The following is a 15,260-nucleotide window of genomic DNA, read 5'->3' as shown; positions in this document are numbered from 1 at the left end:
AGTATGTCTGCGAATGAATAATGAGTTGATCTGAGATTTCTGGGTGTGACATACAGGAATGCAGAAAAGGCTTTACCTAGTTCTGTGATTATGGGGATGTTGGATCCAGTGGTGACGGAAGCCTGGCGCACAAAGCTATGTACTGGACTGCTGTCTGGAGATGACCTGTCCATTCCAGGAGGCGTGAAACCTGAAAACAGGAAATGAAAGCGCCGAGCACATCAGCGAATAGTAAACACGACAGGGAAGAAAGGTAGAGAAACAAACGAGAGGGGAACGCGTTCTTTCCTCCTAGCATCGTTAATTTACCCACAAATCATTGGAGAAGATGTGCAGTACCTAAAGTACTGAAACTGCTTCGCTTTTGAAGTCGCTTTGCCTCTGGCCAATCTTGTGCAGGAAAGAATCCAGTATGTAGTGACAAAATATTCCTCTGGCTTCCTGTCAAACCCTTGTTAAATGCTTGTTTAGGGTAATAAGGTCTCTGATGCTACCTTGGTCTCGTCCTGATGTGAATGTTTGCCGTCTGGGTTTGGCTGTGCATCGCTGTGCATCGCCTTTGTATGAAAGTAACTAACAATGCAATCATGGAAGTGGTTTCAGCCCCATCACAATGGTGCACGTTCAGCTCACGCAGCACAGCTCACACAAGTCGTTGATGTTCACTTTGTGTCACTCTTATGTGCAGATTGACAGAGTAAAGATGGGAAAAGGGAGGACTACGCTAAGTGAACGAGGCGCCTGCCTGAAAGTTGCAGTGTGGATACGGCGTTGGTGCTTTTAGGGGTCAGCTAAGGCATATTTAGCATTCACGTCCCTCCATCAACAGGCAGACATCAATTTTATATGTTGTTCATTTTGTTACGATAAAATAGGTGAAGTGGATCCTGAAACCTTTTATGGGAAATGGCTGAGAACCATGAAATACAAGTGCTAGTGACAGGAGTATGAATTCACATGACTTCACATTTTTGCATTTCCTCAAAGTGACAAGTAAACGCCTTAAATCTGTAATGCTATATGCATAATGCATTAACTGTGTTTTGACATCCATCATTTAGTGCTGACTACAGCAAAACGCCACCACCAAGGAAACATAATGCAGGGAATATATTCAGGTCACAAAGTTTTAAAAGGATTGCAGATCCTCTACGTGTGTGCGTGTGTGTGCGTGCGTGTGTGCGTGTGTGTGCGTGTGTGTGTCGACGCCGTCCCCGTCAGGAAACTCAATGAGCTGCTTACATTACAAAAGAGATCTCCCAGCCTTTTGTAGCGGCACAGACACCAAATAGTTTAGTCGACGGCAGGAAGCGCGCGCTGAACTGAAGCATGGATAATCATGACTCTTGTTATACCAATTATTGAGCTTGGAAATAGCAGAGCCTTGACACTCTGAGTCAAGTGGGGAGCGCCGGCGCAGACAGAGCGAACATCATTTTGTCGATGTCCGTAAAGGATGATGTTTACTCCGCCGGAGAGTGACAGGGAGGGTTTTTTTTAGAGGCTGGCTCTGAGACGCTGCTGTTGGGTGTATCATAGCGAACATGGCACCGTGGTGGAGCATCCACCGCCGCGTGTGGTGTGTGCACGGCAGAAAGGTCCGCGACGGAGCTGCTGCTGAGCAGACATGAAACCAAAGGAGCTCTCTGATGCTCCGTAGAGATGCTTCACACGGAAACAGTCACTACTCTTATTAAATGGTACAGAACATTAAATGGTAGAAATTTAAATTACTGTCCCGTCTCAGAGCTGCTGCTGCTCCAAGGCCGCGTAACCTTGTCTGTGCCTGAGCTACAGCGAACAATAAGTGGGATCTGGGTTACACGCCCCCTCATCCCCGCAGCCCCCCCGGGCACGGCCGTGCTCGGTGGTTAACTACACGCTACAGCAGACGTGAGAAGCTCTCCCCCAGGAGGGCGCGTGTTTATTTATTCATTTGCACCTTCTTGTTTTAAATTCCGCAGGCGGCGTCTGAATGGGAGCATCGCTAGGAGGAAAGAATCCCCAAAGCAATACCTATGATACAATAGCGGCGCCGGGGCCTCCTCGTGCATGCATGAGCGCGTGTCGTTGTGGCGTGCACGTGTGTTTTCCAAAGTGAAGTATTTATCACTGAAATGGGCGCTTGATGTAAGACCCAATTATTGATGACAATAGGCTCCATGCATCGACCCTGGGAGGGCACAGAGGCCGCTGGGTTTTCATATTGTGGTAGCTTTCTGTGAATAGTGCTCCCCAGAGCTGCTGCTCTCAGATTTACCCTCTTCTCACTGTTCCTCCGCGGCTCCGCTATTGACAGCGCATCACTCACTCACGGCCGGAGAAATAACAGCATTGGCATTCTCCTAAAACATGTGGAAGTGCTCTGCACTAAAAAATAATGGCCTCCCGGACCTTCAACTTTGATTTGTATTTACAACAATCACCGCGATGCCACTACAATAAATAGCAGTGTGCTCGGGGCAGCCCGCGTCTTCCAGCCTCATCATAGACGGAGGATTACCTGATGTGGATGTGTACTGGGAGGTTCCATTAGTGTGTGTGTGTGTGTGCGTGGGTGTGTGTGTGCGCGTATTCCGACGCGGAGGTGCACGTGTCGCTGTTTTGTCGTGACTAATGAGGAGCAGCTGAATTGGCCTGCCTGGTGATTTGTACTCGCTGCTTAATGATGATGAGGCCTGATGGGATGCCAGGTTCATGTGTTTGTCTGCAAACATCAACAATCTGTTCCAGACAATCTGCCAGACACCAGATCAGGGGGAACAACAATCAAATGACACAGTCATGTTGATTACATCATTAAAAAGTATTATCAAGGAGGTTTAGCAGCATGTAATTACCAGGAAGAGGACTGAAATCATCTGAAAATTATGTGGAGTAAACACTCTTCAAAGGCTTGATGGAGCAATCAACGCGGTGCTTTTTTTCAGGAGTTACACTAAAGTCTGTTTATAAAAGCCAATTATGACAAACTTGAACAGAGTATTTCAATTAAGGGAACGGAACAAAATGAGTGTGCTTACAGTACATCCAGCCTATGCCCCTCTCGTTTCGCTCCCTGTCTCCATTTCCCTCCCTCCCCTGCCACAACCTGTCCCCCTTGGGCAGCTTCGTACATGGAGTTGAGTAGGACGCTCCTTACCTTGGGAATTAGCCTGCAAGACCCCGATGCTGTCATCAAACTGCATAGATTTGATGTTGAGCGATGCCAAGATGCACTCCTTATCCTGCAGTGAGGCATCTTCGATATTGTTCTGATTGGCTGACAGTATTACGCACATGTCGCAGAGGTTGATGTTGACAGCCCTTAAATCTGCCCGACTTAATGGTGTACCCTTCAGGGTGAGGAGAACAGAGGGAGAGAGGGAGAGGAGGCAGAACGTGGAGAGCAGACACACATGGGGGGGAGAAAAACAAACGTAAGAAGAGAGCAGAGTGGAGCTTTGGGAAATTAGTTAACAAGTATTGTAGTTTCGAGGCGATGACATTCTACTGATCTAACTGGGCGTTGGAGAATCAGAGGCGTGGGCTAATCTAAGGGCCCGGCGCCGCTGAGGGCTGTGCTTGGGATTCATCGGAGGAGCCGGGCCTAACAAGCTCGGAGGCAGCAGGCCGCGCCGTCTGTGACGGGCACCGCGGCTGCAACGCGCGAGCTCCCACTTTATACAGGACGTGCCACGGCTCTGAGTGATGGCTCTATCCAGCTACTGTACGCGGTCCGATCGGATCAGAGTGACAGCCCCTCATACAAGCATCCTGCGGGTTCAACCCGAGCCCGGGACGCTGCACGCGGCGTGTGTGGCACACTCACAGGTAAGATGGAGACCTTGGGGAAGTTGTGCAAAGTCTCCCACTCTCTGCGCAGGTAATCCAGAGAGCCCACGAAAACAATGGGCTTTAGCTCATGGTAATGGAAGTTGCTGGCTCTTAAAGGCATCACCAGGTTTCGCAGCCCCACTAAAGCGGACGTGCCATCCCCAAATATACAGACCACTACATGGCCACTCAGTACAGTCATGGAGGCTTCACTCCGGGTCTGCGGGTGACAGAGAGGGGGGGGGGGGTGCAGAGAGAAAGGCGTTAAAGAAAGGTACAAGTGGGAATACAAGAGAAGAGCGGAGGAGGCAAGCACACATTTACAGAAGAGAAATGAGGGAAGAATGCACTGTTCAGAGTTTAGTCTCAGAAACCCACAACAAATCTAACCAAGGGTGTCAAGACAATCAATAAAAACTCATACAGTATATATCAAATATATACAACATGTTTTTATATAAACGGAAACAGAAATTGGACCAAACAGAGACAAATATTATCATTGTTATTTTTTTCAGGCTGAAAATGCAGTTTGTAAGATTTTAGGGCCATAAAATGAGACTAGTCATAAACCACATGAAAAATACTGCACTGCTTTAACAACATGTCGCACACTGCACCATGTGTCTCTATACACGCGGCCAAAGTGTAAGAGCATCGATGGTTTGTGCTTAGAAATGATCAACCACAGCACGTTTGGCTGCACTTCACCCTGTGAACTCAAATGAAGGTCTAAGACGCTGCTGTTTAAGGAACAACTGTATAAAGGAATGTGCGTTTTCTTCCTTTTTTTTTTTTAATTGACAGGTACAACTCAGCCCAAGCGGCTCAACAACCTAAATGCTTACAAACTGCCTGGTTGGAGCGTGTGAGCAAACACATGCTTAGTGTTGAGGCGCTCGTCCCAGATCCTTTCATACAGAAAAAACAGTGAACTCACCTTGGAACAACAGAGAGGCAGTGAGAGAAATATCAGTACACATTAGTATGTGATAGCGTTGCTGCACAGCAGGGGGGGCCTTTCGGTCGCATTACGTTTACGGCCTTTATCACTAGAGGACTGCGGGCGCACGGTTACACTCACCAGGATGACTTTCTCAATCTCCTTTGATGGGCACCAGTGAAACATCCCTGTCGAGTCATACCTCTTGACGTTCATGTCCATGTTCTCTATTTGTTCATTGCCAGGAATTAGGAGGGGGTCATGTCGACTGTGGAGACAGAGCAACATCACGTTAGACTGTACTGACGCAGTATCAGCTCCTCGTTCTCGACGTTAAGGCGTCCGAGTCATCGCGCAGGAGGAGCGACGCGACTGAATGCCGTAACAACACGCGGCCAATGACCAGCTTTTACGCTCGCTGCCACTTCCCGCGCTCTAAATATTTCAGGGCGTTGCCCAGTCACATTTCGCTTTGCCAACTGACGGCCATGAATGTTTGCATTCGCGTCATAAGCGAGCAGCAGCGGCCGCCGGGTCTCATCCCGCGTAACACTGAGCGTGAGAGGCCTCCACTCGACGGCAATGCAAATGTGAATCATTTACAGTTAATAAAATGGTGGCTTAAAGCGGCACCGCGCTGACTCCAGGAAACTGCGGAGAGACAGACGTTCGGGTAATATGGGAGAAAACATCTCATGAATTTGACATACATCTCTCTCAGTATCGCGCTCTCGATCCTCTATCAACACTGTCATTCGCTGACAGGCCTCTGATGTGTTCTCTCCCTTCAGCCGGCATTTGGGTTGCATGCCATCGCCAGAAGAGAGAAAGTTAAAAAAAAAAAAAAAAAAAAAAAGCTGTCAATTAGCCACCTTCTCGCCCCAAACCCCTTTCCTCCCCTTTCCCCCTCCATCAGTTAGTGCAGGTGATAATAACACTGACAGCATTTAGTGTTTTTACACTCAGCCTGAATCTTTCATCCCGAGCAGCGTGTTGCGCCAATCAACCCCCCCCCCCCCCCCCCCCCATCTCTCCCCCACATCCCCCGTCACTTCAAGCTCGGCTCGGCTCGCCTCCACGCAGGGGCTGCTGACTGGCGCATGCGAGCGGGCTGCCGCTCCACCTCTCTCCGCCAAGACAGCTATCTTTCACAGAGTTGTCAGCGGCGTGACTGGCAGCCTGTCACGGGGCCTACGCGCCTCACCCCCGCCCCCTCCCCCGCCTCCTCTCTGCCGCCGGTTGATCCCGGCGCGAGGCTCGGGGAGAGCAGACGCGACGCCGCGCCCGGGGGACGTCAGCCGCTGACGACGCCGACGTCTTCAGCTGAGCCGATGCGTTGTCGTCAGTCATGACCCGTCACGAGCGGGTTCGCGGAGACGGTGTTGATGCGGCGGCGGCGACGCGGCTCGTTAGTGCAGTGACGCGTCAGGCGGGTGACTGGGAAAATCAATTAGGCAGCCGTACTATAGATAGGTCAGCTTTGATGCAGGCTTTGATTAAATGTCAACCTTTCCATTGAAATTGCAAAATATGTAGTTTTTACATTTCACCAAGAAATCGTTGCTAATTCCACAACAAAGAGTTTCCTGGGCTGCATATTTGCCGGATGCACTTTTATATAGGACAAATATTTCCCTTTAAACAAGCCTCACCCCAGCGTCTGGCTCACTACCCTGCTTCCTCCCTCCCTCAGCACATATTTCAAACGGAGTTGAGTTATTCCACAGTATCACTCTGCAGTCACAGGCTGGGGATGGGTGTGCTCCCCCAATCCCTCTCTGCCAGACTACGAAGGCAGCCTCTTGCTTTGAAAATTTCCCCCATCATGCAAACTGACAAAGGCATGCTTTTCAAAAGCCCACAGCCAATCTGTTGATCATTATTTATTTACAAAGGCCTTCAGGCTGCAAGTCCTGTAAAAACCATACTTGATACGTATGCTTGCTCTCTCGCTGGCTCTCCACTGTGTTTTCCCCCACCTTGCTTGTACAATAAAGCATCCCTAAGGCTACCTCAAACAATCACTTTTCATTGTGCATAAAATACACCTTGTAAAGCTCGACTGTTTATTATATACAGTGTGGTGTTATATGTGGGGGGGGGGGGGGAGCAGCGGTGAAGGAGGCTATGGACTGTGATGGGTAATTTGATGTTTTGCTGAGGGCTAACACTTGGAAAAAAAACTCTACACCTATAACAGAGGACCTGTCATCCCAGTACCCAAGAGCCAACAGAATACAGAAGCACCCCTAAAGCACAGAAAACTTTGACACTGCTTTGAAGCGTTTTCAAAAACTGAGTAAATAACTTGCAAGAATTATTATCACTGCGAGATCAAAGCGGAGATGCATATATTACATGGCAAACGGGGACCATCTTCTAAGCAGAAGAGGAAGAGAAGAAAAGGTTCGGCGCTTTAAGTTGGGCGAACTAAACAGGCGTTTAGACAAGCAGTTCGCTGGAAATGTGCCAATATCTCGTTGTTTGTGTAGCACGTTTTTTTTTTTTTTTTCTATTTCCCCTCTGAGCAAGGGCATCGAAAACGATGCTCCGCTGCAAACTCGACTGAAGGCTACGACTCTGCGTCGTTAATGGTTTGGCAAGTGCGAGGGCTTATTAGGCGCCCGTTTTTGCGGAGAACCGAGGGGGAGGCCGTCGAGCGCGCCGGACGAGAATCACGTGGACGCGGCAGCGCGGGAGGCGGGACCGCCGCCGCAGGGGAGGCGGCGGGTGCAGCGTGCAAACGAGTGCACGGAAACGTCGGGAGGGTGCGCAGTGCTGCCGCAAACAACGCGCACTCCTCGGAAACAGAGGCGATTCAAGCGCGTTGGCGGGTGTTCTGTTCCCGTTCCCGCGTCTCCGCGGCTCAGACCGCGCGGCTTTCTGCTCGCGTTTCGCCATCGTGCCGTTTTAGGGACGCGCTCGCGCTCGTTAAGAGCCGCGCGGCGTAGCTACGAGTGTTTCCTGTCCTGTTCCATCACCCACGCGCACGGCCCGGGCCCTCCCGCTATACCTCTCGGCGCCACGCGCACGAACTTTCCCCTTTTATCCTTCAAAATCAATTAACGGCAGTTTAATTCCGCGGGACAGGATAAAAGGAAGGTAATATCTGAATTCATATTTGATTGTGATGATCCATCTCATATATGGCCTTAAGTACCAGAAACTGTACTCACAGGAGTTCCTACAATAGAGGAGTAGCCCGAGGGCAGAGTCACCACGCGGGTCCCTCTGATTGGTTGCTGGTGTCATTAGTGCCAGCATTGTTTAAGGAGTACATGTGGACCCGACCGGAGGAGGTGACAGCTGGGACTTTCAAGCCAGAGGAGTTCTCGCACGGCTTCTCACAGCTGCTTTTCATGACAGAAATATTATTTCAGCTCTGTCATTAACAGCTGACAGCATGCCATCCTGACGAGCCACAGCCTAACGGGGCACCTCACGTCTCTCCTTCCCCTCGCAGCGCTCCTCCCCTCCGTCTCCTGCCACCCCTAATTTGCCCCCTCCCATCCATCCATCCCAGCTCCCACCTCCCGCCTCACCATCAGCACCATCCGTCTCTGAAGCATCCCCCCCCCCCCCCTTGAAGGCTCGAGAGGAGGCGAATAGAATCGGCGTCTCTTACCTCATCATTTTGGGCGAGCAGTTGGGCGAGTTTCGCATCCCTCCGTTGCGCTGCTTTTTTTTGGGCGACAGAGTTGACGGATGCTCGTCTTCGACTGCAAACATATGCACAGAGTGTCAGAACAGAGGCAGACGGTTGGGGAAGCATGCTGGATGTGTGATGTGTGGAGGAAAAAAAAAGAAAAGAAAAAAAAAAAACAAAACAAAACAAAAAAAAAAAAAAATTAGCCAACCATTGCAAACGTAAAACTGAACAGAGGAAAAAAGGAAAATTAGAAAAATTGAGTGTGTGATTGAGAAAATAAAGGAAAAGCATTAGTAACGGACGGTAGTAAATCTGAGGGAGGCAGGAGAAAACCACGGAGAAAAACCAATGTATGACCTGGAAATGTCACGGAGGGCTCACGTCCCCAACCCCCCTACTCTGGCTCTCTGTGCACATCAATAGGGCGTTAGCTATGACTAATACAGTACAAACGCTACGCTGTGCAGGTGGCTGGACCTCGAGCAGTTTGCATCACAGTGACCACGCTTACCTGCACCACTGTCACTGTCAGCGGTGCGGCGGCGGCGAAGCAATGGCGATGGGATCGATTAAGGTGATGAACATGGAGCGTGTGGATTGTTTATTCACAGGTCCCCACCCCATCATTCCAGTCCTCACTACAGCGCACAGTGGCTCTTCTACAGGTCTACCTCCATGCCGCGACATCAATTAGCACTCAACACACTCAGGGCTCAGCCACCGGGCCGGAATGAGTGGACTGTGAGTAACAGAAGCGGTTAGTAAATGCAGCTTCCTGCAGGAGCAGGTCGAGACTGGGCTTAAAAGAATCCGCGTGAAAACCATTCTGCTCCGATTAAGTGTTATTTGCGTGTGTGCCGGTGTTGAGCATCTGCGGGGCGCTGAGCTATCGCTGGAGCGCGCTGGAGGTGGTTCGGATCCGGCGGAGTTTGGTCTCGCGTCACTTACGCTTTGCCGCGTCGAGAATCGGGCAAATTAAAAACGCCGTCTTCCTCCTAGTTAGACAGAGGGGATGAGAGGGAGCGAGGCCGGGCCGAGTCGTTTGAAGATTTCATCAACCAACACCACTCTGATCTTCACTACTGTCTGGGAGTTTCAACAGCGCTCAGACAAGCGCCCAGATACTCTTATCCACTCCGCACTTTCCCAGCGCAAATGCCAAGTGCACCGTCACTTCAAACCCACATTAGTCCTTTGGTTAGAAATCAATAACACAGCATGATATTAGTGCGAATCAATATGCACGCTGCAGGCCGTGACTATTCCAAGCAAGTGGAATTTCATTATTATCTGGGCACCCACTGCAGACTGTCACCTAATTCTGCTAATAAAAGATAAGACATATGACTTTGCCTTCTAATAAAATGTCATTCTCTGACATTTCCTTGATGCGTTCGGGCATTCAGAGTAGCTAATATCAGAAGTGCTTTCTACTTTACAAATAATTCCCTCTGTAATGTACTTTGAAAATACCACATCAGAAAATACGCATCCCTTCCCATACTGTCAGAGACGCTCCGAGTTGAAGTGTAATTTGTTGCCAGTGGAAAAAAAGGCTTTTCACTGACACTCACAACAATAAAATGAACTGCTTTCAGGAAACCTGGTAATAAAGAGCTTTTACAGTGGATGATTAAAATGTTTAATTCCTGCTCGGTCGCCCTAGCGTCAGTATCAAAGTGCGGGGCACTGAGTAAACGCGCTGGTGACTGTTGTCTTAGCTATAAATAGGCAGACGTTGGCCTCGCTCAGAATCAGCCACTGCACTGGCAAAGCAGCAGGTGCAACAGCAGCAGCTTCGGCAGCGCGAACCTTCATGCAGCAAACGAGACACACTGAAGGGACAGTACAGGCAGGGTTACTGACTGATGCATCCCGCCAAGGGGGCAACCTGCAGTACAGTGCCTACTTTGACTGAGCAGCATGGCATTACTGGGGTGGTAGCGGTATTTCACCGGCAGACTGCAGGCCCGGTTCAGACGACTCTCAGCCAGGGGCCTGGCCGCCACGTCTCCTGGGCCTGAGATACTGAAGCGCACTTGCAAGGGCTCGGCCCGGGGCCTCGGACCCACGGGGAGAAGGCTTCCTTTACGGTTATTTACAAGGGGGATGTTGACCGGGGGGTCTTGGTTTGGATGCAGGGTGTTGGGAAGGTATGCATTTGAGGTGATGGAGGTGGAGATGCAGCCGGTGGCTTTAACCGATCGCTTTTGAAAAGCTGGTTTAACTTGATCCATTACTGTCAAACAATGGAGAATAGAATTTATAAGCAAGCCTGAAATGTTTGATTATCACACTTTAGTTTTCTCATGCCAATCAATTAATTATAGGCTAAATCCACAAAACAGCTAATTCCACTTAAATTAACTTAAAATAAAAAAATAACTTTTTGGAATTTAGGTTTAGAACATTATTATAAAACCACTTCTGTTTAACTACAGCAAATTCTTTTCAGCAAATTAGTTCTAATAAAAACACTAAAATGAATGTCATTATACAAAAAATCTTTTTTGCTCTTTTACAAACATCTGTTTTCAACCCTATATTTGATACTAAGTAAAATGTTCACAATATTTATTTGATTTGTGGCAATTGTGAATTGAATAGAATCCTTTCTGTGACAGGCTTGGCTAAAGTCAGTCAAGTCCTGTCAATTCAAGCACTAGTTGTTAAATAACTAAAATAACACAAATTATAGATGATTAAAATAATTTTTGATAGTACTCCTTGTACAGTAGATGATTTGTTTTGGAGACCAGTGATGTACCCGACGTTTACCCACCGAACACACTCATACACACAAATGCAAGGAAGACAACAGGGGGTGAGGAGTAAAAATATCTGGTTGCAAAGTCGAGTGGAAGAGGCGGAGCCCGTCTCTTCCCTTCGGTGGAAGGGTGGTTGCTTGGTTGTTTGGAGAGGAGCATGCTTGGGTGGCCCCGGGCGATAAACAGACGTTTATCCCAGCCGTCAGCTGCCTCCTTGATTTACGGGGCGCCACCGATAGCTCCTGGATTCATCTGGCCCTTGTCAAACACGTGCAGCGTTAGAGAGCACTCACCCGCCCTGGCAGGTCCACTGTGCATCCTGAACAACCCAGACGGCAACTGTCCCTTCCTGAAAGGCTAATCACATGACGGTACTGTCCTGCATGCGAGCCTCATCAGATCACAGTGACCCAACGTAAACTGGATGATGAGGCAGAGGACGAACGGCTAAAAATGTTTACTCCGGTACGTGAGCTAAGCTGGCTTCACAGCGTTTACAGCGTTTGCTGCATGAGCAAGCTCTGTTCTCCGACTGCATTGCGACTGCATGAAATGGCTTCTTAGGCCGTGCACCAGCATGTTGCTCCAAAGCGAAAACTTAGTTTATGATCGCTGCAGTTCATTTTAGATCTGCTAAAAAAAAAAAGGCAGCACTGTTTCAAAGAGGAAACAAAAACGTCTGAATAAGAACAAATACATTACATAAAAATATACACACAAAGGTGACAAACAACAGCATTTAAGGCTAACATGTATTCTTAATCAGCATACTGTAAAGTAATTCATTTAACAATTATTTGCCAAGGATTTACCTAAATTGCAATCAGCTTTGAATCGCACCCCAGTCTCTTTTTGACTTCCACTGTTCCCTGGTGTTGTAGCGCCATCTGCTGCTACATGCAGCACAATACAAAAAGAATAGTTCATGGAACCATATGGTGTTAACAAAACACAAAATAATATCTAGAATATCTGTTCAGGTGCTACTTATAACAGGAATGCATTACTTTCCTTTCCTGTCACAATTATTTAATTATAGGCAACTTACAATAAACAGGCTGACTTAAACATTTAACACGGATTAAACTATGGGTTCAAGTTGTCTCTGTATAAACACAAGACAGTACAGTCTAAAGGCATAAGGGACAACAAAAACAAACACTACAGCAAAGCATCAGGACTAACTGTGTTACATGACACAGTGAGAAGTCTACAGTCTAAACAGCTGTAGCAGAATGGAGAAGGACAGAGAAACACACTTACGTGATCTGACATATCCATTATACTTATATTTGGCTGAGGAGAATGCAAAGACAAGTGGCAGGTCACACAGAGGGAGAAAGGATGTAATGAAACAGACACATTAGGAAACAGAGACAACATAAGAGCCGTCGATGGAAATTAAATCAAATGTAACTATCATGATGAGCTACCGGTGAAATGCGTGACAGCAGAAATAAAGGCACGAAACCCTTAGTGGTGAAAGTACAGTGGCACTAAAAACAGGTAAATGAAATGAACTGTCCCCTGTCAGTGCAAACCATGCGTGTACAAAACACAGTAATGACAAAGTCTGACGGGTAATTTCATCAAACGTTTCAGAATGAACAATTTAGCAAATTCAACAGTGAGGACCCATTAAACGCTTTTCACGGTGTCGTTTAAATGGGATGAATAATTGTGAGGTCTGTAGACAGAGCAAAGAAAAGCCACTACAGGCATCCAGACGACACAAACGTCCACAACACAGACAGCACACACTCAGGACAGCTGCTCTACGAGGACAGAGACACACAGAGACGGTACAGTAGATGTGTGCATGCCGTCCAGATCTCTAGCGTAAATGGAAAAAACAATGTTTCAAACTTGGGGTCTCCTGAATCTCCTGGGTTGCTCTTCAAAAAAGGCTGAGCAGTGCTGAGCACTTAACTATCTGGGGATCACATGTATGACCTTGACTGAGGAACCGAGGAGAAACCAAGTACTGCTACACGTCCACACGGAGTACGGGTGCAGCGGGTACTTGAACTGGGCTCTGAGCTGCCGACACTCCACGCAGAGTCTCTTCCAGCAGTAAAGGTCACAGTGAGGGCCCAGGGCTGGCCTATGACACAGATACTCAAACAGGGACCTACAGTGGCCCTGGCATCTGTCTCTAGCAATATGCCTGCACCGCAGAGGCGGCAGACTAACTGGCTAGCATCTGGGGGGTAGCGAGGCAGCACAGGACAGAGGGTTGGGGGGTCTGTGTGTGTGTGTGTGTGTGTGTGGGAGGGGGGTGGACCAAGCCTGCCTGGTGGACAAGAGCTGTCAGGGCAAGTTTGGTGACGGACCAGCAGGGCTGGGAAAATGAAAATGCAAACATAATTTCTGTGTCAGGATAGATAAGGTCCACGGCAATGAGATGCAGATGCACACACATGCACAGACACAGAGATACAAGTGCGTGTCGCCACACACGCGCGCACACACGCAACAACACACACACACACACACACACACACACACACACACACACACACACACACACACACACACACACACACACACACACAGAGCCCAGAAGGTCGTGAATTAGCCGGGAGCATCTCCGGAGCCCCAGGTCTCCAACTCTCGTCCGTAGCTCAGCTTTAAACCCTCACGTCACCCGTATTTCTCACTGAACAAGGCTACAGTGTCGTGATTGTCAGGTCACAAAAGAGACAAAATTTCTGCTTTTGATGAGTGACTTTTACTGTACATTTTAATATAACTATTTAATTTTTAAGATAGGATAATAATTAATAGCGTTATTGTTCTGTATGTGTTTCATTTGGCTAGTTTGTCCTAGTTTGCTGTTTGTACTCGCTAACTACGTGAATAAGTACTGCACAATGAAAATCCATAAAGGAACATAAAGGGTTGTATTTGTGTTGCAGCTAAAAAGATGCAGAAGATAAAGTACTTTATGTCACGCGTGTGTATTTGTGCTGTATCGCCTATATGTGATGGGAGTATCCAGAAGCGCCATCCAAGGAAATTCAATTGAGTTAGAAAGATCTGGTTCAGATGTACAAGAGCATGATGTCATCATGGATAAAGACGTCTTATCCTCTCAGTCTGGTGGAAAAATTACAGGAAATGGGCAGAGGAAATCCAACAATCCCTGACTGACAAAGCCCAACGCACTCCTCCACTAAACTCACTTTGTACAGACAAAGTCAGAGTTGAAAAAGAAAAGAAATCTAAGACAGAGAAGGCTTTCCTGAAATCCTACAGAGGGCTGTGGGTAAAGTGAGATCAGTAACCATGTAATGGCCAGTAATTGGTACCGAGGGATATCAGCGCGGGCCGGACTACAAGAGGCCCAGCCAAACTCATCATGGCGTACGTGACACTAATCTAGGCTGAGTCAGCAGACGGTGGGAGAATGTTGAGAAGGAAATCAGATCTGCACGTCTGAACCCCAGGCTTTGATAGCTGGGCCTACTGCTGCCATGTCTAATTGACATTTACCCAAACCAAGAGCAAAATGGAAACAAGGTGGATCTTCGTCTTCCTTTCCTTTATCAAGCCGACATCACTTGGCTTCTATGTCCTATATCCTGCTGTTTCCTCTCTCTGCCCCGTTTCCTTGTTCGTTCTCTTTTCTGACCCTCTCCCTTTCTTATAGTTATAAATAGAAACAAGCAATAAGACGCTAATTAGGGCACTGAGCAAACCTGTTACTGTACATGTTCATTATGAGTTGCCTAAAGTGCGATATTTCTGGTGTTAGAGATATTTATAGTTATTTTCCGGATCCAGTGTCACCCATAAAAATATTTTACTACACTACCCCTCAGTTATAAGGTTAAAGAAGACAATAAAAAATCTTCAAAACACAATTTCAGAGGTGATTGTCTCTTATCTTTAGCAATAAAGTCGAGCAAAAAACAGTTGCTAACACAAAGGTTAAGTAATAAACTTAAAAGAAAAAAAACAAAGACAACGGAAAAGTGTAACAACTGAAAACATGGTTAATCAGTATAAAAAAATGACACCAGTTAACAAACAGTATAAAATCTTAAGAAGAGAATTAGCCATCGCTTTGGAAACACAGACA

At 47.7% G+C, this 15,260-nt stretch overlaps 1 protein-coding gene across 21 annotated transcripts in view; it reads right to left on the bottom strand.

Annotated features, from left to right (window-relative positions):
- LOC114870627 (calcium-activated potassium channel subunit alpha-1) overlaps positions 1-15,260 on the bottom strand; it is a 92,223-nt gene that overhangs the window by 12,195 nt on the left and 64,768 nt on the right. For 11 of the 21 annotated variants that reach the window (XM_029175514.3, XM_029175536.3, XM_029175527.3 and 8 more), the window contains 5 exons: positions 8,385-8,478; positions 4,901-5,027; positions 3,812-4,036; positions 3,143-3,335; positions 77-190 (listed from right to left, as the gene is read on the bottom strand). In XM_029175514.3, coding sequence (XP_029031347.1) covers positions 77-190; positions 3,143-3,335; positions 3,812-4,036; positions 4,901-5,027; positions 8,385-8,478 — 753 coding nt within the window. Of the gene's footprint in view, positions 1-76; positions 191-3,142; positions 3,336-3,811; positions 4,037-4,900; positions 5,028-8,384; positions 8,479-11,988; positions 12,070-12,439; positions 12,473-15,260 lie in introns of all 21 variants that reach the window. The other 10 variants (XM_029175509.3, XM_055502410.1, XM_029175519.3 and 7 more) reach the window with 4 other exon arrangements.

Source organism: Betta splendens, chromosome 15 (genome assembly GCF_900634795.4).
Source record: "Betta splendens chromosome 15, fBetSpl5.4, whole genome shotgun sequence".
Classification (NCBI taxonomy): Eukaryota; Metazoa; Chordata; class Actinopteri; order Anabantiformes; family Osphronemidae; genus Betta; species Betta splendens.
This window is presented reverse-complemented; position numbering and strand designations above follow the sequence as displayed.